The sequence below is a fragment of the Anolis carolinensis genome, unplaced genomic scaffold (assembly GCF_035594765.1).
Source record: "Anolis carolinensis isolate JA03-04 unplaced genomic scaffold, rAnoCar3.1.pri scaffold_11, whole genome shotgun sequence".
Taxonomy (NCBI): Eukaryota; Metazoa; Chordata; class Lepidosauria; order Squamata; family Dactyloidae; genus Anolis; species Anolis carolinensis.
Genome location: NW_026943822.1, coordinates 14549004 through 14574347, shown reverse-complemented (window position 1 = coordinate 14574347; position 25344 = coordinate 14549004). Strand labels below are relative to the sequence as shown.

The 25344-nt window shown below is 42.5% G+C and overlaps 2 protein-coding genes across 5 annotated transcripts in view; one reads left to right on the top strand and one right to left on the bottom strand.

Moving 5' to 3' along the window:
• The window catches only part of fsd2 (fibronectin type III and SPRY domain containing 2), a 31962-nt gene extending 21408 nt beyond the window's left edge, over positions 1-10554 (bottom strand). Inside the window, exons 1-5 of one of the 4 annotated variants that reach the window (XM_062963231.1) lie at positions 10280-10554; positions 8698-8970; positions 5576-6092; positions 5389-5484; positions 2267-2500 (exon numbers count right to left, since the gene is read on the bottom strand). In XM_062963231.1, the coding sequence (XP_062819301.1) occupies positions 2267-2500; positions 5389-5484; positions 5576-6049 (804 nt within the window). In that variant the 5' untranslated portion in view covers positions 6050-6092; positions 8698-8970; positions 10280-10554. Of the gene's footprint in view, positions 1-2266; positions 2501-5388; positions 5485-5575; positions 6093-8697; positions 10228-10279 lie in introns of those variants that run through there. The other 3 variants (XM_062963229.1, XM_062963232.1, XM_062963230.1) reach the window with 3 other exon arrangements.
• Positions 10555-10858: 304 nt separating this feature from the next.
• On the top strand, positions 10859-24972 carry whamm (WASP homolog associated with actin, golgi membranes and microtubules). Its single transcript, XM_003228488.4, has 10 exons — positions 10859-11547; positions 14067-14240; positions 14801-14951; positions 16173-16342; positions 17320-17485; positions 18662-18849; positions 19043-19129; positions 19762-19857; positions 20555-20999; positions 23449-24972. Exons 1-10 carry the CDS (start codon positions 10966-10968, stop codon positions 23745-23747), a joined length of 2358 nt encoding a protein of 785 aa, XP_003228536.2. The 5' UTR covers positions 10859-10965; the 3' UTR covers positions 23748-24972.
• The last annotated feature ends 372 nt before the right edge of the window (positions 24973-25344 follow it).

Below are 25344 nucleotides of genomic sequence, written 5' to 3'. Positions count from 1 at the left end.
GCTAAGCTCCGCCCACTTGGTCTCCTAGCAACCCACTCAGCCCAGGGGACAGGCAGAGTTAGACCTCACTTAGGCCTCTTCCACACTGCCTATAAAATACAGATTATCTGATTTGAACTGGATTATATGGCAGTGTAGACTCAAGGCCCTTCCACACAGCTATATAACCCATTTATAATGGACTTAATGTCAGGGGAAAATCTTTACCCTTTACCTTAACTACCACCAATTCCTCAATACTTTATTTCCCATACCACCAGACTTCGCCACAGCAACGCGTGGCCGGGCACAGCTAGTATATTATAACTGGGTTGCTGTGTGTTTTCCGGGCTGTATGACCGTATTCCAGAAGCATTCTCTCCTGATGTTTCACCCACATCTATGGCAAGCATCCTCAGAGGTTGTGAGGTCTGGCCTGCCATAGATGCCTGCCATAGATGTGGGTGAAACGTCAGGAGAGAATGCTTCTGGAACATGGCCACACAGCCTGGAAAACTTGCAGCAATCCAGTGATTCCGGCCATGGAAGCCTTCAACAACACAATATATTGTAAGATAACTAAAGTAACATGCTATGCTAATTATATATGTATGTATGTATGTGTGTATATATATATACATACATGTGTGTATGTGTGTGTGTGTGTGTGTGTGTATATATATATATATATAAATTACCGTATATACTTGAGTATAAGCCAACCCGAATATAAGCCGAGGCACCTAATTTTACCACAAAAAACTGGGAAAACATTGACTCCGGTATAAGCCGAGGGTGGTAAATTTCAGAAATAAAAATAGATACCAATAACTTTACATTAATTGCGGCATCAGTAGGTTAAATGTTTTTGAATATTTACATAAAGCTCAAATTTAAGATAAGACTGTCCAACTCTGATTAAATCATGGTTCTCATCTTCTTGTAAATGTAAATGTGCTTATGTATCTTTTTAATAATAATAGAGTAAAATAATACATGTAATAATAATAATAAATACAGGAAAACAATACAAGTAATAATAAATAGAATAAAATAATAAATGCAATAATAATAAGATCAGAGTGAAATAATAAATGTATTATTATTATTATTATTAATAATAATAATAATAAATAGAGTAACACGCAAAGATACTGTGGGACTTCCGAATCCAGACTGACAAAGTTCTGGAACACAACACACCAGACATCACAGTTGTGGAAAAGAAAAAGGTTTGGATCATTGATGTCGCCATCCCAGGTGACAGTCGCATTGACGAAAAACAACAGGAAAAACTCAGCCGCTATCAGGACCTCAAGATTGAACTTCAAAGATTCTGGCAGAAACCAATACAGGTGGTCCCGGTGGTGATGGGCACACTGGGTGCCGTGCCAAAAGATCTCAGCCAGCATTTGGAAACAATACGCATTGACAAAATCACGATCTGCCAACTGCAAAAGGCCACCCTACTGGGATATGCACGCATCATCCAAAAATACATCACACAGTCCTAGACACTTGGGAAGTGTTCGACTTGTGATTTTGTGATACGAAATCCAGCATATCTATCTTGTTAGCTGTGTCATACAATATAATAATAATAATAATAATAATAATAATAATAATAATAATAATATAAGTGTCCTAGATACTTGGGAAGTGTTCGATTTGTGATTTTGTGATACGAAATCCAGCATATCTATCTTGTTTGCTGTGTCATACAATAAAATAATAATAATAATAATAATAATAATAATAATAATAATAATATAAGTGTCCTAGATACTTGGGAAGTGTTCGATTTGTGATTTTGTGATACGAAATCCAGCATATCTATCTTGTTTGCTGTGTCATATAATAAAATAATAATAATAATAATAATAGAGTAAAAAAATGTAATAGTAGCAACAATAATAGAGAAAAATAACAAATGTAATAATACCAATAATAATAGAGAAAAATAATAAATGTACCGTATATTCTCGAGTATAAGCTGACCCAAATATAAGCCAACCAGGACCCTCACCCGAGTATAAGCTGCGGGGGGCTTTTTCAGTCTTAAAAAAAGGGCTGAAAAACTAGGCTTATACTTGAGGATATACAGTAATTATCCAAAGAAAAGGAGCACACGATAGCAAGCAAATGTCTGATGCTAATGATAAAACTAATGATTTGTTGCCTTTCCATGGTATCCAACATCAGCAGGTAGCTCTCACTATGCTTAATGGCAGGGCAGGCCCTGTTCTAATAATGGCTTTGAGTGTTTCCACTATTTAAACGTCCTTACCTTCATGGTATCCACTTTATTGGCACCCTGGCCCAGGCCTTCTATTGTTTCCATCAGCTCTTTGCAAGTGTCCAGGTTTTCTCCGCAGCTAACCAACTGCTCATATAATGTCTCCAACTTCTCCTTCTTTTCTTCCCCTAATGCCTGCATCGTTTCTTCATATCTTTGCTCGAGGGTCTGCATCACTTCATCATAGCGTCTCTCAAAGTTATGCTCCTCTCTGGCAAATTTCTCCTGGAAAACATTTTTATGTGCAACCCTGAGTTTTATTTTTTGATTACACTGTGGAAAATGTGCAAATAATCGAATCTGAACTGGCTGCCATAGGCTCAGAGCAATATTGAAGTGTTATCATTCATTGGAGATGAAATGTATCTTTCGTTATAATTGACGTTTCTCTGGGTTGCTCTGAGTTTTCCGAGCTGTATGGCCATGTTCCAGAAGCATTCTCTCCTGACGTTTTGCCTGTATCTATGGCAGGCATTCTCAGAGGTTGTGAGGTCTGTTGGAAACTAGGCAAGTGGGGTTTATTTATTTATTTATTTACAGCATTTATATTCCGCCCTTCTCACCCTGAAGGGGACTCAGGGCAGATCACATTACACATATAGGCAAACATTCAATGCCTTTTAACATAGAACAAAGACAAACAAACATAGGCTCCGAGCAGGCCTCGAACTCATGACCTCCTGGTCAGAGTGATTCATTGCAGTGATTCATTGCAGCTGCTCTCCAGCCTGCGCCACAGCCCAAGCCCGAAACAATGAGGGCCAGTTAACACCTCCCAACAAAGGATTCCCCCAGGCATGTGGATTGTTCAAAGTCAGAGAAAGAAGTCTTGGCTGTTTGAGGCAAGGGTGAATGTTGCAATTGGCCACCTTGATTAGCACTGACTAGCCTTGCAGATTCAAAGCCTGGCTGCTTCCTGCCTGGGGGAATCCTTTGTTGGGAGGTGTTAGCTGGCCCTCATTGTTTATTGTCTGGAATTCCCCTGTTTTCTAAATGTTACTCTTTATTTACTGTCCTGGTTTTGCAGTTTTTAAAAATACTGATAGCCAGATTTTGTTCATTTTCATGGTTTCGTCCTTTCTTTTGAAATAGTCCACATGCTTGTGGATTTCAATGGCTTCACTGACACAATGGTTGTCAGAGCGCCCCAGCATTTCTGTGTTCTCAAATAATATGCTGCGTCCAACAAAGGATTCCCCCAGGCAGGAAGCAGCCAGGATTTAAAGCTGCAAGGCTATTCAATGCTAAGCAGAGGCTGGATGGCCATATGTCGGGGGTGCTTTGAATGCGATTTCCTGCTTCTTAGCAGGGGGTTGGACTAGATGGCCCATGTGGTCTCTTCCAACTCTACTATTCTATGATTCTATAATCAAGCTGGCCAATGGGAACCTTCACACTTGTCTCAAACAGACAAGACTTCTTTCTCCTGCCTTGGACATTTCACAGATATATAATCCCCACTTTCCTAGTTTCACAAGGAAAGGAGTTTCACAACTCCTGAAAATGCCTGCCATAGATGCGGGTGTAACGTCAGGAGAGATTGCTTCTGGAACATGGCCATACAGCCTGGAAAACTCACTGCAACCTAGTGATTCCGGCCATGAAAACCTTCAACATTTTTCTGTTTAAGTGGCTGCCTTCTGCTATTGGTGAAGGCCTCTCCAATCCATGTCTGGTTGACACAAAAAGTATTACAGTAGAGTCTCACTTATCCAAGACTCGCTTATCCAACATTCTGGATTATCCAACACATGTTTGTAGTCAATATTTTCAATGCATTGAGATATTTTAGTGCTAAATTCGTAAATACAGTAATTACTAAATAGCATAACTGTGTAATGAACTACTTTTTCTGTCAAATTTGTTGTATAACATGATGTTTTGGTGCTTAATTTGTAAAATCATAACCTAATTTGATGTTTAATAGGCTTTTCCTTAATCCCTCCTTATTATCCAACATATTCGCTTATCTAACGTTCTGCCGGCCCGTTTATGTTGGATAAGTGAGACTACTGTATAAGAATCCTGAGAGACACTCAAGGCAGACCTGTGCCTTGTTAGTTAATCAATTGCTTTTTGCAGAAACATTTGTAACAAAAATGTTATGAGCTGGAAAATAAACTGTCAAAATAGTTAATTTTCTACCGTTTTGATTCTGGAACTGGGTTAAATTTGTTTTTAAGTGGCTACTTTGGTAGAAAGTGGATATGGAAACAATGTTTTTTAGATCACTGTGGTGTTTAGGTTGTGTGACTGTATCTATGCTTAGATACAAACTATAAAATGCTGTTTGTATGTCTTCCCCTCAAATAAAACAAAACTTGGCTTAAACCTAAATTGGGGAAATTGTTTTTGCCTCAACTATCTCACTGCTTTGAGAACTAATGCACATATACAGTAGAGTCTCACTTATCCAAGCTAAACAGGCCGGCAGAAGCTTGGATAAGCGAGTATCTTGGATAATAAGGAGGGATTAAGGAAAAGCCTATTAAACATCAAATTAGGTTATGATTTTACAAATTAAGCACCAAAACATCAGTCTCACTTATCCAACATAAACGGGCCGGCAGAACGTTGGATAAGCGAATATCTTGGATAATAAGGAGAGATTAAGGAAAAGCCTATTAAATATCAAATTAGGGTATGATTTTACGAATTAAGCACCAAAACATCAGTCTCACTTATCCAACATAAACGGACCAGCAGAACGTTGGATAAGCAAATATCTTGGATAATAAGGAGGGATTAAGGAAAAGCCTATTAAACATCAAATTAGGTTATGATTTTACAAATTAAGCACCAAAACATCAGTCTCACTTATCCAACATAAATGGGCCGGCAGAACGTTGGATAAGCGAGTATGTTGTTCAATACGCAGTAATGTTATGTTGTAATTACTGTATTTACCAATTTAGCACCAAAATATCACGATATATTGAAAACATTGACTACAAAAATGGCTTGGATAATCCAGAAGCTTGGATAAGCGAGGCTTGGATGAGTGAGACTCTACTGTAATAATATCAAGAATTTAAACCAGGCTAAGAATAGAACTGAATGGCTTTCTCCTCCACCCAAAAATGCTCTGTTTAAGAACTGTGGGATTGTCATACCTCTACCGTGATGAAGATTTCTTCCAAATGGCTTGAAAAACCCTCCAAATGAATAATCTGCTTTTCCAGTCTGCATATGTTTTTCTGAAGTTCATCCTGCCAAAATATGACAACGTTATGCTGGGTTATTGTCAAAAGAGAACATTTTCCTCTTCCAGACTGAATTATTGTGCATTGTTGCTTTTACCTTTGCTATTTGAACCACACTGTCGAGAGGAATGACTTCATGCTCTTCATGTTCACTACACTGTTTGTCAAGGGCTCTAACAGGAACACAGCAAGTAATACAGTATGTGTCCATGTCTTTGAAGGGTGGCTTCTTTTCCGTATCATATCCAGCCATATTTTTAAGGGCATCACAGCCATCTTTATTGCTTGCTGGCTCACTGTCCGAGTGTTGATCCCCAAAATCCCCGCTTGAGATTGTTGGCTTCTCTGTGCTTTGAGTCTTCCTGTCTTCCTGCACAGCGAGATCTCGTCTTCGAAAGGGTTCTGAAAACATCTCTAAGTCTTCAGTTGAGTCATAAAGTTCCAGATGATAATATCTGGGGCTTTCCGGATCCTTGTCTTTGGACTCGGAATCCATTGGGGTAACTGGAGTACTAACAGCCGATCTAGCAAGCTGAAAAGCTTCTTGGATGAAAAGCAGGAGAGACACCATATGATACAAGATCTTCAGGACAAGTCAAGGAAGAACTGCATAGCTATAAAAATAATAAAAAAAGTATTAGAAGTATTAGAGACTTCAATAAGCAGAAAGACAGCCCTGCTGCCTCAGTTGACCAAAGCAAAGTTGTGAAACATTAGGAAGAACTTCCTCACTGTGAGGGCTGTTCAGCAAGGGAACTCTCTGCCGCAGAGTGTGGCGGAGGCTCCTTCTTTGGAGGCTTTTAAGCAGAGGCTGGGTGGCCATCTGTTGGGGGTGCTTTGAATGTGATTTTCCTGCTTCATGGCAGGGGGTTGGACTGGATGGCCCATGAGGTATTTTCCAATTCTAGGATTCTATGATTCTATGAAGCCTTTTGAAAATAAAAGGACAGCCCAGTCTACTTACCAATTGCACAAGAATAGGTAAGGTAAAGGTTTTCTCCTGACGTTAAGTCCAGTTTGACCGACTCTGGGGGTTGGTGCTCATCTCCATTTCTTAGCCGATGAGCCGGCGTTGTCTGTAGACACCTCCAAGGTCATATGGCCGGCATGACTGCATGGAGCGCCGTTACCTTCCCGCCGGAGCGGTACCTATTGATCTACTCACATTTGCATGTTTTCAAACTGCTAGGTTGGCAGAAGCTGGAGCTAACAGAGGGCGCTCACTACGCTCCCGAGATTTGAACCTGGGACCTTTTGGTCTGCAAGTTCAGCAGCTAAGCGTTTTAACACACTTCACCACCGGGGCTCCTTAATATAATAATAATACACTATTGTAATTGTATATTTATATTACATGTAATATTACTAATAATAATGCAATATAGTGTTATAGTACAATATCTTCTATCTATATAAATGAGTGATGGCATCACGGCGACCAACTAAACAACAAAACTACAGGCCCCCCAACCTCGAAATTTGACAACACAACCCATCATCCACGCCTCTAGGTTGATACAACAAAAAGAAAAGAAAAATAAAGTCCTAATTAGAGGGAGAGGAAGAATTGTTTTTATCCAATTGCTGCCAGTTAGAAGGCTAAGCTCCGCCCACTTGGTCTCCTAGCAACCCACTCAGCCCAGGGGACAGGCAGACTTAGGCCTTGGCCTCTTCCACAGATTATCTAATTTGCACTGGATTATATGGCAGTGTAGACTCAAGGCCCTTCCCCACAGCTATATTACCCATTCATAATCTTATCTGCTTTGAACTGGATTATCTTGACTCCACACTGCCAGACAATTCACTTCAGTGTGCATTTTATACAGCTGTGTAGAAGGGGCCTCATACTTCGCCACAGCAACACGTGGCCGGGCACAGCTAGTAATAATATATAATAATATATAATATATAATATAATATATTGTATGTACACATAACTTGTAAGCAGCCCTGAGTCCCCTTCGGCGTGAGAAGGACAGGATATAAATAAATAAGGAAACCCGGTGGCGAAGTGTGTTAAAGCGCTGAGCTGCTGAACTTGCAGACCGAAAGGTCCCAGGTTCAAATGGGTGCCATTCCAAAAGATCTCAGTCGGCATTTGGAAACAATAGACATTGCCAAATTACGATCTGCCAACTGCAAAAGGCCACCCTGCTGGGATCTGCGCGCATCATCCGAAAATACATCACACAGTCCTAGACACTTGGGAAGTGTCCAACTTGTGATTTTGTGATACGAAATCCAGCATGTCTATCTTGTTTGCTGTGTCATAATAAAATAATAATACTTTATTTACATTCCGCCACCATCTCCCAGAGGGACTCAGGGCAGCTCACAAATCACTCAAACATGCAAGTCTTTGACCATATTTAGATTCTTTATCAAGCACTTTACAAGACTGAGATTGATTGCTGTTGTTTTTACATGCAGCAATTGCTGTATTTTATTGTCTTTAATCAGGGGGAACTGTGCAGTTGTGATGTTTATGTTGGCTGCTTATTGTTTCATGTTATTGTTTTGCACTTTTTATATTTTACATGTTGTGACTTGAGTGCTTTGTGAGCTGCCCCGAGTCCTTCTGGGAGACAGTGGCAAAGTATAAATAAAGTTAATTTACATTTATTAAACATGCAAAATACAAAAAGTGCAAAGACAATAACATAAAACAATAACAACCAACATAAACATCACAACCCCCACATCCCTTCTTTTGAGCTGCAGTTTATTGAGCAAGAAATCGTCTGGCATTTACATCTTAAGAAAGAATGTGTAAAAACAGTTGAGATTAAATTATATACACCCAGCTTTACAAACACTGATGCAGTGCATTTAAGTAGTGAAGATACCAGAATATACAGTAGAGTCTCACTTATCCAAGCCTTGCTTATCCAAGTCTCTGGATAATCCAAGCCATTTTTGTAGTCAATGTTTTCAATATATCATGATATTTTGGTGCTAAATTTGTAAATACAGTAATTACAACAGAACATTCCTGTGTATTGAACTACTTTTTCTGTCAAATTTGTTGTATAATATGATGTTTTGGTGCTTAATTTGTAAAATCATAACCTAATTTGATGTTTAATAGGCTTTTCCTTAATCCCTCCTTATTATCCAAGATATTTGCTTATACAAGCTTCTGCTGGACCGTTTAGCTTGGATAAGTGAGACTCTACTGTATTAAAAGACGGATAAAATTGCTGTTTAAAAACTTACCGTAAGTATCAATGATTCATAATTCTTCTTTAATCCCAACAATAACGAAACCTATTTTTCCTCACAAACCTTGATTTTTCATACGGCAGCCATTCCCTGCCAGCTTTCGACTTCTGAAACCGAAGCCTCACTCTTGTAACTCTAGACTGCTGCTTACCCTAAGCGCGGCATGCAGGCTATGAGCAAGAAGAACAAATATAGCCTGGCACCAGCTGTCCTTCAGCAGATGACTTCTTGTGTGTCAGAGAGGAGAACGTCAGGCCCAAATGGCTCCTGAGAAAAGTTGGGGTTAAAACATTTGATATATTGAACATTTCTCTGGCAACAAACCGCTTTTGAATGAAAGAGAAACAGCAGAGGCAAAGAGGGCGGCAACTAAAATGATCAACGGTCTGGAGAACAAGCCCTATGAGGAGCGGCTTAAAGAACTGGGCATGTTTAGCCTGCAGAAGAGAAGGCTAAGAGGAGACATGATAGCCATGTACAAATACGTGAAGGGAAGTTATAGGGAGGAGGGAGCAAGCTTGTCTTCTGCTGCCCTGGCGATTTTCTACCTTGATATTCTGAGTCATATGGCTGTGTGAGTGGGCCCTCGATGTTATGGAACAGCTCCTATTTATTTATTTATTATTTATTACATCATTTCTACCCCACCCTTCTCACTCATCAGAGGACTCAGGGCAGCTTACAATATACATCAAAAACACAGTTTACATCAGATTAAAAGTCTTCCAAGATTAAAAAATTACAATAAAAATTATAGAATCATAGACTGGATATAGGTAAAGGTTTTCCCCTGACGTTAAGTCTAGTTGTGCCTGACTCTGGGGGTTGGTGCTCATCTCCATTTCTAAGCCAAAGAGCCGGCGTTGTCCTTAGACATCTCCAAGGTCATGTGGCCATTGGCACGACTGCATGGAGCACCCTTACCTTTCCGCTGGAGAGAATTGGCCGTCTACAGAGACGTTGCCCAGGGGACACCTGGATGTGTTCCCATCCTGCTGGGAGGCTTCTCTCATGTCCAAGCTAGAGCTGACTAACGGGTGCTCAGCCCATCTCGCAGATTCGAACCGGCAACCTTCAGGTCAGCAACCAAACCTTCAGGCACAAGGGTTTAATCCATTGCACCGCTGTGGCTCCAGCCTGTTTAAAATCTTCCAAGAAAGGGGCTTCCACCGGACTCTAAGACAGAGAGTTCCACTGCTGAACAGCTCTTCTTATGCCCAGGAAGTTTTTCCTAATGTTCTAAGTTTTTCCAAATGTTTCCTAATGTCGTTGGAACCCATAGTTCCAAATCCTAAGCCTCACACTATCTGCTTTGAATTGGATTATATGGCAGTGTAGACTAAGATAATCCAGTTCAAATCAAATAATGTGGATTTTTTTGTTTGGATAACCTGGATTATCTGGCAATGTAGAAGGAGCCCTAATTTCACTTTCTGGCTGGATCTATATGAGTTTGCAACAAATTACTAATTGAACCTGGCCTTGAGCTTTGGAAGATGGACCTTGAAGGCTCATGTGACTGGAAGCAGACGCACTCCAAAACACTGCGAGGAAGCCCCGCCCCTTGAGAACCTACCTTCCAATCAGGGAAGGCGCCGAGGAGAAGGGGGCGTGTCCGGAATGAGAGCGTCCTCCTCCTTCCTCCTCCTCCTCTTTGCAAACCCAAACACTGTGCAAAGGCCCCGCCCTTTGAGAATCGACCCTCCAATCAGGAAATGCGCCAACGGAGTGGGCGTGTCTGGACTGAGAGCATCCTCCTCCTCCTTGCGAACTTCAAACCTCGCCCCTTTAGAACCAATCCTCCAATCAGGGAATGCGCCGAGGAGAAGGGGCGTGTCCGGAATGAGAGCGTCCTCCTCCTTCTTTGCGAACCCAAACCCTGAACGAAGGTCCCGCCCCTTGAGAACCAACCCTCCAATCAGGAAAGGCGCCAACGAAGTGGGCGTGCCTGGACTGAGAGCATCCTCCTCCTCCTTGCGAACTTCAAACCCCGCCCCTTGAGAACCAACCCTCCAATCAGGAAAGGAGCCGCTGAGTGGGGCTGTCCAGACTGAGAGCGTCCTCCTCCTTGCGAACTTCAACCCCCGCCCCTTTAGGGCCAATCCTCCAATCAGGAAAAGGCCCGCCGGAGTGGGCGTGTCCAGGCTGAGAGGAGGAGGAGGTCCTCTTCCGTTGTTTCTCTTTCGGAAGGAAAGCTCAGCGGGAGGAGGACACCTTCGGGGGCTTCCTGGAGGGCGTGGCCTCAGGGCGGTGGGCGTGGCCATGGAGGACGCCCCTCCGGACAGCCTGGAGGGCTGGGTGGCGGTCAAGGAGGACCCCTTCGGCCCCGCCGAGCCGCCCCACAACCTCCGCTTCCTGGTGGCCTGGAACGGCGTCGAGGGCCAGTTCGCGCTTACCTGCCACAACCGGACGCTGCAGGAGCGAGGGGGACCGGAAGCGGAAGCGGCGGAGGAAGAAGAGCCCACCACCTGGGCCGCTTTGTTTACCCCGCAGGCGCTGAGGGGCCTCCACGGGCAGCTCTCGGCCTTGGCCCCGGCGCTGGAGGCGGCCTTCCCGGAGCTGCCTCAGGCCCTGACCACTTCCCACTGCTCTTCCGCGGCGCCTTGGGCCTTGCTCTTCTTCCCCAGCCGCCCGGCGCTGGGCGAGGCCGAGCTGGAAGCGCTTTGCCGCGGCCTGGAGCGTTACCTGGGCTGGGCCGCCGAGCTGTGCGGGAGGAGGGCCCTGCTAGACGCCCTCTTCGCCCGCGACACCGAGGAGGAGGCGCGCTACTTCGAGGGCCTGGCCGAGCTGCGCAGGAAGGCCCTCAAGGCGGGCCTGGGACGCGCTAAGGAGGCCCTGCGGCAGGTAGGGAAGCACAGCCCCTCACAGGGAGGCGTTTCCGTCTCTTTTCAAGCGCCGAGCTCATCACATGACTTCAACTACAGTAGAGTTCCAGTTATCCGACACACCGTATTATCCGACATGCCAGCTTCTCACCCCTCCCCACGGGTGCCTGTTGCTTGGAGAGGCCTGCTGCGCGACTGGCACAGACATTTCCATCCGGCAAGCACCAGGCACTTGGAGAGACCTTCTGTGCGTTGCAGCAGTTTTTCTCGGAAGCCGGGTGCTTGCCGGGAAGGAAAAGTCTCCTTCCCTGCCAAGCACCCAGCTTGGAGCCTTGCTGCCTAGAAAAACACCGTTTTTTTTCTAGGCAGCAATACTTTTGAAGCCCGGTGCTTGGGAAGGGAAAGGTTTCTAACTGGAGCCAGCTATAGGGAGCACACAACGCCCCTATTAAAGCAGCTCCACTGGCTGCCGATAAACTTCCAGGCCCAATTCAAGGTGCAGGATTTATTTATTTATTTATTACAACATTTATATCCCACCCTTCTCACCCGAGAGGGGACTCAGGGTGGGTTACAATAAACACACATATAAAAATTATACAATACACTATAAATCAGATTAAAAATTATCAACTTACATCAACATTCATAAAAACATTCTAAAATACAAATGGACATGTTCAAGTTTTGACCTATAAAGCCCTATACGGCTCGGGCCCTACCTATCTCCGTGATGGCATCTCCTCCTATGAGCCAGTGCGAACCTTGTGATCATCTGGGGAGGCTCTCCTCGTGCTCCCACCACCGTCTCAACTGCGGCTGGTGGGGACGAGGGAATAAGCCTTCTCGGCAGTGGCCCCCTGGCTCTGGAATGCACTGCCAAAAGAGATCAGGCAATCCCCAACATTATCCAATTTCCGTAAGGAACTGAAGACCTGGTGGTGTCGGCAGGTTTTTAAGTAATTACATTGGACTACCGTCAATCAATCTGGGCCTGAATATATTGCACAAGATTTATCTAGCCTGAAATGATACACTTTAATATATTGGGTTTATGGTTCCCATCCCCTTGATTAGGTTGTGTAAGTGCTATTAATTGCTATATAATTGTATTGTTTTACCTTGTTTAGTAATGTGTTATTATGCTGCTATGTAATGTATGTGCTGTTTTTATGATTGGAAACCGCCCTGAGTCCCATCCGGGAGATAGGGCGGTATATAAATAAAGTTTATTATTATTATTATTATTATTATTATTTCATTATTATTTCTTCCCTCCCTGCCATGCACCCAGTTTGGAGCATGGAGAGGCTTGGATAATAGGGCCTCCCTATTATCCAACAGTTTCAGTTATCTGACATTTGGCCCATCCATTTATGTTGAATAACCGGAACTCTAGTGTACTTCCAACTGTCATGCATAGCCACCTTTGGTTGAAAAGAGGCAGAAGTGTCCTGAAAGGAGGGAACTCCAGCAATCATCCTCATCACATTAAGAAATTCCTCCCCTGGTAGGACACTTCTACTATGGACAGAAGTTCACAACATGTGTACCAGTTGCTCCCATACCTTGGGAAGTGTGACTTGGCCATGGTGGTCCACGCTCTTGTTACACTCCACATAGATTACTGCAACGTGCTCTACATGGGTTGGCCTTTGAAGACTGTTTTGAAGCTTCATATAGTCCAGCGGGCGGCAGCCAGATTGCTCACCGGAGTGGTGTACAGGGAGCATACCACCCCACTGTTACGTCAGCTCCACTGGCTGCCAGTCTGCTACTGAACACAATTCAAAGTTCTAGCTTTGGTCTTTAGAGCAATGGTTCCCAACTTTATTTTGATCAGGGACCACTTTGACCAGGCACCATTCTCCAACATTAGCACCAGAAGGGTTACGAATCACTTTTTGGTCACAGAAAACAATATTTAATCATCTAGAGCTTATGTGGTCTATCTAATGCAATGGTCAGCTTTGCGGAATGGAGCAGAAATAAAATTAATAAAATAAATAAATAAAGAGGAAGGAGGTTTGTGGATCAGATTTTTGTTTTCATGGCCCACAGGTTGAGAATCACTGCTTTTCAGGCACTTAATGGACTGTGCTCTGGTACCATGAGGTGCAGAGCCAATCTTCAGAAATGGGACTACAGGGTGGAGTCCGTGACATGCGAGTGTGGGGAACAGCAAACCACAGATGCAAGTGTGGGGAAGATATAGATCAGACATGGGCAGACTTGACCCTCCAGGTGTTTTGAACTTCAGTTCCTAACAGCCTGTGGGAGTTGAAGTCCAAAACGCCAGGAGGGCTGACATTGTCTGCCTATGCCTATTTTAGACTCCTAACCACATGGAAAAAACTTCCAAACATTACTGTATCACAACTCCCATCAGCTCTAACTGTGATGTCTTATGATAGTCCAGCATCTGGAGGGTCACGCAAAAGGACACGACAGGCCGAATTCAAGTTTGTTTTCCAACCCGTTTACAAAGAGTGTAACTCCCTGTTGTTAATATCAGATCTTTCTTTATTGCCTTGTTAGATCCTTCATCGTCACAAAGACACAGACAAGTTGGTGGCCTTAATGGAACTCTATCAAGAGGAGGATGAAGCTTACCTGGAACTCGTGACTGTGGCCACTGAATTCTACCAATACTTGTTGCAGCCGTTTAGAGATATGCGCGAACTCGCAACCTTATACAGACGAGAGATCCTGGTAAGTTTTCATACAGTGCTTTAAATAAATGTCCAGTATTGATCCTGTGTAACTTGGGTGGATGATAAAACTATTTCTTAATTCCTCATAAATTCTGCTAACAGCTCTATTGCTAAAGCAAAATAATAATAATAATAATAATAATAATAATAGAGGGTGAGCACCTTTAACGGGCTGGTAATTGTATGGAATCTACATAATTTGCACTTAGTGTCACTCTTGCATTTTTATTTAGCTGTGTTATAATTGCTGCAAAGCTATCTCCCACATTCATTTCTTTTCAAAGCTTTTTCAAGTAGATGTCCTCAGTACACAGTCAAAAACTTTCCTTTCATCTAGTGATATTTTTACTACTGGATGCCTATGGGGCTAACTTTTATAAATTATATTTAGCAAATCCTCAAAAGTGAGGGCCAACTGTACACAATATTTAGCATAGTTTGCTACTATTCAACGAGCACAGATCAATATTCTTCCTAGACCCGACTATGCTACACATATTGCATGGTGTGATCAGAATGCCCATTTTTATTTGGCTCTTAAGTGGGTTCTCTTTGCAGAAATCCCTGCAGGCCAATAAACTGGGGCCTAAAAGAGTAGAAGCCTTACGGAAAGAAGCAGAGGAGTGGGCGAATCAGGCTGAAGAAGCTGTGAACTCCATTCAAGACATCACAGTCAGTTACTTCAAGGAAACCGTGACGGCACTAGCAGGTGAATAATGGCAGACCAAAAATGCCTTCTCTTGTGAGAAATTGAGGCAGCTGAATGGGGGATTCTTGTTGAAGGAGGAAGACAGCTCTGACTTGTGGGGCTTCATCTACAGGGATGTTTCTTTGTTGTGAACGTTCTGATTCAGTTTGGGGTATCATAGTGGATTTTGTTAGCAAAGTTTGAGTTGATTTGACTGTTTAGTGAGCAATATTGTGGCAGATATTGGGGCTTTTTAGGTCCAGGTCCTTAAATTCATGAAACTCCCACTGGACAGCTTTTTTTTCTTAGTCTGGTTTTCAATACCCTTGTCAAGGGCATTGAGAAACTGGAATGGATTCAGGGGAAGGTGGCCAAGATGGTAAAAGGTCTAGGAAAGCTGAGCCCTGGATATGTTTCACTTGAAGAGATAAAATTGAGAAGTGACATGGAATATTTAAATACCTGAAGGGTCGTCATGTAATAAGATAGAAGGAGCTTGGAAGTGTTGTTGTTGTTGTTGTTGTGTTTTTTCTGGAGAGCAGAACACAAACTATAGATTCAAATGACAAGAAAGGAAATTCTACTTTAACATTAGAAATTGCATGTAAGAGCTGTAAGGTGGCCAAGTGTGTTAAAACGCTGAGCTGCTGAACTTGCAGACTGAAAGGTCCCAGGTTCAAACCCCGGGAGCGGCGTGAGTGCCCGCTGTTAGCTCCAGCTTCTACCAACCTAGCAGTTCGAAAACATGCCAATGTGGGTAGATCATTATGTACCGCTCCGGCAGGAAGGTAACAGCGCTACATGAAGTCATGCTGGCCACATGACCTTGGAGATGTCTGGACAACGCTGGCCCTTCGGCTTAGAAATGGAGATGAGCACCAACCCCCAGAGTCAGACATGACTGGACTTAACGTCAGGGGAAACCTTTACCTTTACCTAAGCAAAGTTTAGGTGGTTATATTTTGCAAGTGCTTTACTTATGTATTCCTTCAGAGCCGAACTTTAAACTAAATGGGCTTTGTGGTCCCCCTCACATGAAGTGGGATGGTGGGGGAGGCACATCTTGGTCTTGTTGGAGGAGAGGTGGACTATAAAAAAGTGCATTATTATGGAAGGTACCTCTTCCATACTCTTATTTTAATATATTTCTGGTGTCGTCATTGGTGCTGAGTAGGAGGAGATTAATTTTTTGTTTTCCATTTCCTTTGGCTTGGATTGCTTTGTTCCTGGTTCATTTTACAGCAATGCAGAAGCAAATAGAGCAAGACCAGAAGCGGTTTGGCCAAGCTGCCTGGGCATCAGCTTCTCCAAGGTTAGAAAACCTGAAGTACTTATTAGCTAAAGAGACCCTTCAATACATGAGAGCCAAAGAGCTATGCCTGAAGCACAGAAGAGCCGACATCCAGAAGCAGGTAAAGAATTGCTCCTGGAGCTTTCCAGGTTCCCTTCTCATTAGGCTTGGTAGATGTGATTTTTGCTCCAACTAATGCCACTGGGTCTAAAGGAAACAACACGGCAATTAGGTTCCCAGCTTCAGTCTAGGAGTGCCTTTGGAGATGCTTCTGAGTGTGGTGCTGGACTCTAACAACTGCTTTTTATTTTCCAACTGCTTTTTATTTTCAATTGTATGGTTTACGTCATTCTAAATTTTATTGAGAGTTTAAATGTGTTTTAGATATATTTCCATCACTGGCTGTCTGATCCTTCTACCTTTTTTAAAGATGGTGAGTTGCCAGAAATTAAGCCTGGCACCTACTGGATGCAATGTATGTGATCTTTTCTGAGTCACATCCCCGTCCTAACTACTATATCTGTGTAAAGATCGCATCCCCAGTGTAATATGCCTTGGGTGCTCAGTCTTCCCTCTTTTTTGGCATAGTTTTTCAATGGCAAATTATAACTGAGTAAAGTCCAACATTATTTAAATTAAGCCTATCTTGCATAGGTTGTTTTTAGTGGGGTCTTGGGGCCAGTGCAGGGTTTGACACATTGTCCATCTTGCTGCAGTGTTCAAAGTCTCATTATTGTGCTGCAGTAGCTCCTATCACTATTTTATTCTGGTCGGTAAGTGACTGTTTAGGAACCTGCAGCTAGATGCAGACTAATGATATCATTCACTGAGACCTCAGTGGGTTTCAGTGGAAAATATTATGTCTGCTATGGGGACATATCCAGAGAATTCTTTGATATTTTCCACCTTTATGACCATGGGTGGAGGGAGGGCTATGAAAATGCAACTATGAGTCCTGGATTTAGGGACAAGGAGCCTTTAGTGCTGAGATCCTACACTTTTACTGAGCTTGAAAGTGTAGGATCTTAGCAAAGAGTCCAGGGCACACCAGGGCCTGTGTCTACAATAATCCTTCCTGCCACTTTGAATAATCCATAGATGGAAAGTCTGAATGAGCAAGAAAATGACGTGGCTCAAGTTGAGGAGCTAGAAATAGAATACTACGAAACCCAGCTGGAACTGTATGAAGTACAATTTGAGATCCTGAAGAATGAAGAGCTACTGCTCACTGCTCAGTTGGAGACATTAAGGAGGCGGATGAAAGGTAAGGAAGCAAAGAGTGACTCCAGCCAGAGATAGATGGTCCATTTTTAAAATTCCAATAATAAGATGCCCTTTGTCCCTGTTACCTTTGCAGAGTAATCTATCAGGTACTGCATGCTGCAGTACACCAGTCAGAAGGATTGCTCTGTTTTCTTGCTTTCTCTCATGCTTTTCTCTTCCTCCTGTCTAGCATTCACTCACCTGTTTGTCACCTAATCTGTCATAGAAAGGACAGATTGCCCTTTCCAGGGATCTGAACTACTCATTTGCACGGATAGGTTAATTCAGCTCATTCAGAAATTGTCTGAAATTTAGGGTTTATTATTCAGGCACATCCAGCAGATTCATGTTTTGGTTTGTTTTGGCTTAAATAATCCCCTGCCATCACACCCTCCTACCTAACTATTGTTTTATTCATTATTATTATTATTATTGCTTAAGGCATAAATATAGAAATTTTTAAATGCAGTTTTGTGATTCTAGCATGCATGCTGAAAATACCAAGGGAATTAAATGATTGGTAATTAAAGTTACTGGGTTGCTGTGATTTTTCCAAGCTGTATGGCCATGTTACAGAAGCATTCTCTCCTGACATTTCACCCACATCTATGACTGTCATCCTCAAAGGTTGGGAGGTATATTGGGAACTAGGCAAGGGAGTTTTATATATCTGTGGAAGGTCCAGGGTGGGAGAAAGAACTCTTGCTGTTGGAGGCAAGCGTGAATGTTGCAATTAATCACATTGATTAGCATTGAAAAGCCTTGCAGTTTCGAGCCCTGGCTTATTTTTGCCTGGGGGAATCCTTTGTTGGATTACACAACAACAAGCCGCAACAAAGACGACACAGAGAAGCCATTGAAATTCACAAGCATGTGGACAATTTCAACAGAAAGGAGGAAACCATGAAAATGAACAAAATCTGGCTTCCACTATTTAAAAACTCTAAAATCAGGACCGTAAATAAAGAACAACACTCTGAAAATGGGGGAATTTCAGACAGGAAACAGTTAGGGCCAGCTAACACCTCCCAACAAAGGATTCCTCAGGAGGTCAAAGTTTGTCCGTGCTTGCCCTATCCACATTGTTTGTCTGCAAAAATATTTATTCTCTGCCTTATCCATAAAAGGGTTGTTTTTTAGTATACTGCATCTATTTATACCTTATCCCCTTCCTTAGAGATTCAAGATGAAGTAATTTATTATGACACATGTGAAACTCCTGATGAGTTAGAAGCCACAGAGCTAGTCCTGGAAGAACCTCACAAACCTTCCTCTGAAATGGCCCAGTTGAGACAGAAGACCCAGCAGCTGGAGACAAAACGCGGGATTATCTGCTCAAGGAGAGCCTATCTCCGCAACAAAAAGGTATAAAATCCAAAAGACAGAGGTGGCGGTTGGATGTTGCATGTAACTGTCTTCCAAGCAAACATGGCAGATCTATGGGAAGTGGAGTGCAATATAAAACTCAGAATACCAAGAATTTTAGAGGGATGTTTTAGCTTGTTTTGAAAAATAGATCTTAGTCCTTACTGCTGCAAAATGGTTTCTCTTCTGCTAGGATCAGTGTGAAGAGAGCCGCCGGCTGAGGCTCCAGCAGGCAGAGGATAGTGTTCGGCACTTCCAGCAACATCACAGCATCCAGATTGTGAGTATTAAGAAAGGACTGTGTGGTGGGTGGGAGGCATTTCATATGGAATTACATGGATTCCAGTGCACAGTTTCATCTAATTCCAAATGAGAAGTCAGTAGCCCTTAGGTGAAAAAATAAATTTGAAAGTATGTGGGCACCTTTCTTACTGAGATTTCAAGATGGAATCCCTTTTCATGTAATTTGAATCGATTAATTCACATTCTAGTTGTTGAAGCAACAGAAAACAAGCTTACTTCATCTTCTATGTACTATATTTTCAGATAGTTAAAGATGACCATCACATGCTCTCTCAAGCTTCTCTTCTCTAAGCTAAACATACCCAGGTCACAAAGCCACTCGTTATACGGCTTGGTTTCTAGACTTTTTACCATCTTGGTTGCCAGTCCCCATAGATGTGTATGTATTGATTTACTTTGCATTTTACCAGTTGAAGGAAAATGCAAAAAGGTTTGAAAGAAATGAAGGCAATAAAATAAAGTTCAGAGTATTAACTGTATGAAGACATATGATAAATCTGAACTTGAATCCAAGTCCCAGTACTTTGACTTCAGTCAAGGATACAGGGGGATCAAGTTGTGCTTGACCTATATGTATGCATATTAACTTTTCCTGATGTTTGAATGCAGAAAAGAGAGAAGAGGAAAGAAGATGAGAAAATGAAGAGGACTTGGATCAAACAGGAGCGACAGAAAACTCTGGAGAGGCTAAAAACATTCAAAGAGGCAAGTGTCACAACTTGAGTTGCTCTCAGCAATTTTTACGCTTAATTTTGGAGAAGGAAAATTTTAAAGATGTACTTGGTTCATCAGTCTGCAATGTCTAGTTGCAGGAATTAATAAAGGTGAGCGTTGGATAAGCAAAAAATTTGGATAATAGGGAAGGATTAAAGAAAAGCCTATTAAACGTCAAATTACGTTATGATTTTACAAATTAAGCACCAAAACATCATGTTTTACAACAACTCTGCCACTTGTCTGGGAGCATGGCTGCATTTGTGTTGTTGTTGAATGTGTTGGCCCGCTGTGCATTACTGCCTAGAGAAACAGCTGCAGATCTGGGCTGGAGGCAGACTGCATTGGATAATGCAGAAGGTTGGATAAGTGAGATTCTACTGTACTTCAATTTTAGAAACCTTGAGCAATGAATTAGCAAAGAGTTTGGCATATTTTAAAATTAGTATCATGCTTGCCTGATGTAGGAGGAAGAATGCTAGAATAAAAGCACCAGAAAGGAGGTCTAAAAGAGTTTCTGGGGAGAAGGCGTGAGAACTAAAGCCATCTTATATACTGGCTACCCATGCACAACTGGAATACTGAACAAAATAGAGACCTTTGGTTTGATGCATAATTGTTGGTGCTGGTGATCCTTACAGTTTCAATTCTATTGTTTTGAAATTTAATCGCTTTTCCTGCCTTACAGAAATGTCCAGCACAGTTTGTGTTGAAGACGTCCCGGCCTTTGAACACCAAACAGCCGCAGATGGCGTCGCGTCGTTCTCCAGCAGCATCTCCTCAACCTTTGTTGACAAGCAAAATGTCTGCCACTAAGCAGCCGAGGGCCTCTCGCCAGGCAAGGGAAGCCAAAGGTTCCAAACCAGCATGCCAGAAGACGCCAAAAGAGATTCCCATCCAAATTTTTGTACCTCCCAATAGCCTGGAGAAGCCCAACAAAAGTGAAGGGGCGCCATCACTGATGGTCCCACCTCCTCCACCACCCCCTCTGCCGCCACCCCCTCCACCCCTGCCAAGCATCCCGCCCATTGTCCCAAAGAGGCCACAAGAGACTTCACTGCCCTCCAGATGTGAAGATTCACCTGCAGCAAGTGTTGCCACTAAGGAAGGAAACCATTTGTCCAGGTGTACAGGTAAAACACTGTAAATGTTTGTGTTTTTGTAGTATCCTTGCCATGCGGACTGACTAAATAGCATCAGAAAAACTCACAGGTCTTTTGCTTGTTCTACCCTCCTGGTATGATTCCCAGATATTCCATCTAGTATTTGAAGGTTTGAAATTTGATGCTATATTGAGGTGATAACAGGGTGCCTCTAATCCTATACCTCTTATTTATTTTATTTATTTATTTACAGTATTTATATTCTGCCCTTCTCACCCCGAAGGGGACTCAGGGCGGATCACATTATGTACATATAGGGCAAACATTCACTGCCCATAAACACATTGAACCGAGACAGAGACAACAGACAGACAGACGCAGAGGCAATTTAACCTTCTCCTGAGGGGATGTTCGATTCTGGCCACAGGGCGGAGCAGCTGCTTCATCATCCACTCTGATGGCACTTCCTCACTTCCTCATTCCAACGTTGTAAATTAGTTAAACTTGCCTCCCCACTTTTATAAGTGGTACTTTATTTCCTACTTGATAGATGCAACTATCTTTCGGGTTGCTAGGTCAGCAACGAGCAGGGGCTATATTTTATTTTTAATTGACAGGTGCTCACCCCGCCACGGGCTGGCCTTGAACTCATGACCTCATGGTCAGAGTGATTTATTGCAGCAGCTGTTTACCAGCCTGCGCCACAGCCCGGCCCCTCTTAATCTGGGGAGAGTGAACACCCGCTGTATAATCAACGCTATAATAAACAAGACTCCAGCATTAGGCAAGGACAGCACATTGCTGATTATATGCCAGGTGCTGTGTGTCTGTATGCTGTGACACAGATTGCCCAATCTTCTCTCCAAAATGTGATCCAATGAAATACATTATGCAATAGTCATTACAGGAAAGTCTGTTACCTTTCAAGATAGTTTTTTCGTCTATCAAAAAGCTCATACCATTAGAAAGTTCTTAATGTATAGGTAGACTCCCTTTGGTGGTGTTGAAGGCTTTCATGGCCGGAATCACTGGGTTGCTGTGAGTTTTCCAGGCTGTATGGCCATGCTCCAGAAGCATCTCCTTCTGAGGTTTTGCCCACATTTATGGCAGGCATCCTCAGAGATTGTGAGGTCTGTTGGAAAATAGTCAAGTGGGGTTTATACATCTGTGGAAGGTCCAGGGTGGGAGAAAGAACTCTTGTCTGATTGAGGCAAGTGTGAATGTTGCAATTAGTCACCTTGATTAGCATTGAAAAGCCTTGCAGCTTCAAGGCCTGGCTGATTCCTTCATTGGGATTTCTCCCATCCTCGACCTTCCACAGATATATAAACCTCCCTTGCCTAGTTTCCAATATACCTCACAACCTCTGAGGATGCCTGCCATAGATGTGGGTGAGACGTCAGGAGATAATGCTTCTGGAACATGGCCATTCAGCCCAGAAAACTCACAGTGACTCAGTGATGATTTCCTTCAGTCCATTTTTTAAAACCCTTAGTTCCAAAACTATCTCTGCTTCTGGAATATCTCACATGTGATTCCTCAGACATATGAAGTGTACTCAGGAGGAGGAAAGTGCAGGCGGGTGTACTTCTAAATTTGTAAGTGGCACATATGGTGGCTTGGAACAAATAAGCTTTTCATGCCCATGTACTTCTTTTCTTTGTGCAAATTCCTACGGCTAAATTAAAACCTGCCTTTGCATATGGAAGGGGTTCATCAAAGTTTTATTCTTCAGTTTTGTGTTGTGGTGTTTTGCTAGTTAGACCTGAAAAAATGGAGAATTAGTAGACTTTGGCAGTTGGTTTACTCAGACGGAAATCTGCAGAAAGGTGACCTAGTACAAGAGTGGATGGAGGCTGTGGCTTCTCCATTAAGGGAAACATGGTATCTTAGTGATGGCCTTCGATGATTAATCGTTGTAGGTTTGATTTATCTGCCCATTCAACAATAGCTCCATTGTTGATGCTTTCCATTATTACATTGCACTTTATTGACTATTTTAGCTGTGAAACTACCTCTCCCCATTTTGAAATATTCTGCACTTTGGCCCAGATCCGTGTATTAGTCTCCTGATTTTAACATTTTATGCTGTATGTTGATTTTTATGACTGTTTTATTGATGCTGATGTTTTATTGTTGGGATATTTGTTTTATTGTCTTGTTGTTATTATATTGTTGTATCGGGCAAGGCCCCATGTAAGCCGCCCCAAGTCCCTTCGAGGAGATGGGGCGGGATATAAAAATAAGGTTGTTGTTATTATTATTATTATTATTATTAGTGTTGGAGTACTAGTTTGGTTTAAACAAGGGCCCAGATCCAATCCTTAATGTGACTTGTTAAGTAGACTATTTCCTTGACTTCTAAGAATTTTGGATGAGGGTTTTCTCTTGATCCCATTTGGCAAAGACAAGGGAGAGAGCCTTCTTAGTGACTGCTCCTGGACTATGGAAGATCTGATTCATCTGCTTCCTCCCACAGGATCCATGGATGAAGTTCTGGCTTCACTAAAGCGTGGTGAAGTCCTTCTGCGTAAAGTGGAGCCACCATCCCAGGCAGCGTCTTCCAGCTCCAGCCTCAACGACAGCATCCTTGCCGCCATCAGACAAGGAGTAAAGCTGAGGAAGGTAAGCCAAGAACCCAAGACAGACATGGAAAAAGGTTCCAGCAATGAACTGGAGAGAAGCATAAAGGCAGCCATCCAGAGAATAAAGAAAGCATCAGCCGACTCAGAAGAAGATGAAAACAATGATCATAACAGTGGTGAATGGAATGGCTAACGCAGCGGCTGGAAACTGTTACCTGGACCTTCTCAGAAGTTTATGGAGGACTTCATGGGTGATGCTTAGCAAACCGAGGACATTCAAGACAGACCCAGCTAGTGTCTATGATGGATAAAGTGACCCAGAGTGCTTTGCATGCACTGGAGTTTCGGGGGAAGACGTGGAGGGTTGAAAACTACTGAATTCGAAGAGATTCAGGTTAACCTGTTTACTGAAATGCCTTTATTGAATTTTGCACATTTTTAAGGACAAAGTTATTCTGTTCTAGGAAAGGAAGAGCTGAATTCAGAAGTATTAAAACATGTCTTCCTGTTCTTTTCAGTCATATTCAGTGAGTAATTAAACAGCTCTGTGAGTTTGTCAAAAGTCATCCACTTTAGACAGTCCTAGGACAATTAATTTCCCCTCAAACATAGGGGAGTACATATTAATTTGGGGAGACCACCACAGTGTGACACATTTTTACAAAATGTGTAAGTGCTAAGCACTGAAAGAATTACTTTCAACAAAAATGCAAAGTTGCCTTTTGGATTTCATTGTGTAGTATCTCAAAATAATACCATACACTGTGACCATAAAGTATGTTTATAGCAGGCCACCCAAGGCAATACTCTCCAGATGAATGAAATAACGTGTTGTCGAAGGCTTTCATGACCGAAATCACAGGGTTGTTGTGCGTTTTCTGAGCTGTATGGCCATGTTCTAGAAGTATTCTCTCCTGACGTTTTGCCCACCTCTATGGCAGGCATCCTCAGAGGTTGTGAGGAATGAATAACTCCCATCATCCTTAGAAAGTACTGCATGGGGATTATGAGGAATGTAGTCCAACACTTCTAAACTGGGCTAAGCTAATGGATGTTTTGAAGATTGCTGCCGTTTTCATGAATACTTCATTGACTATCACAATATATATATCATTTGCTTAAATTGAAATGAATTCTTTCAATAACACTATAAACCAAAACAGTTCTGATGTGTGTATGTCACCGTTGTTGACTCAGAAAGGAATTTGAAAGCAGTCTTTATTCGACTCTGTGTTACTAACCGGTGTTAATTTTTATATACACATGCTTACTTTTAATAGTGCTATAACTGGTTGACTGTGAGAGGATTGTTCCTCTATTTATGTATTTATAACACTATATGCTTATATTGCAGACATCCCTCTCAATAAGACAGGTGAAGTTGAAGAATAAATTGCTGCTGTCCTTGTTTTCAGAAATGAATTGGGGTCTTTATCAGTACGGCTGGTACTATGTATTGCAGTTACAGTTTCATAACTGCTCTGTGTTCAGCAAAACTTCATAATTTTACCATAAACCTATATAAATGCCACCCCAGCTCACCTCAAGAGCCAGAGACTGGATTGAGCTTCCAATTTGGGCACAAGGATCGAAACTAAGCAAACCTCCTTTTCCTACTCCAACAACTCTAAAATCAGGACAATAAATAAAGAGCAACACTTTGAAAATGGGGGAATTCCAGAGATGAAATAATCAGGACCAGCTAACACCTCCCAAAAAAGGATTCCCCCAGCCAGGAAGCAGCCAGGCTTTGAAGCTGCAAGGCTATTCAGTGCTAATTAAGCTGGCCA

Bases quoted from the DNA above. Each gene is read 5' to 3' on its own strand.
- whamm (XM_003228488.4), top strand. From the start codon at position 10,966: ATGGAGGACGCCCCTCCGGACAGCCTGGAGGGCTGGGTGGCGGTCAAG. The intron at 14,241-14,800 runs GTAAGTTTTCAT...TTCTCTTTGCAG, and splicing joins TATACAGACGAGAGATCCTG to AAATCCCTGCAGGCCAATAA. The intron at 18,850-19,042 runs GTATAAAATCCA...CTCTTCTGCTAG, and splicing joins CCTATCTCCGCAACAAAAAG to GATCAGTGTGAAGAGAGCCG.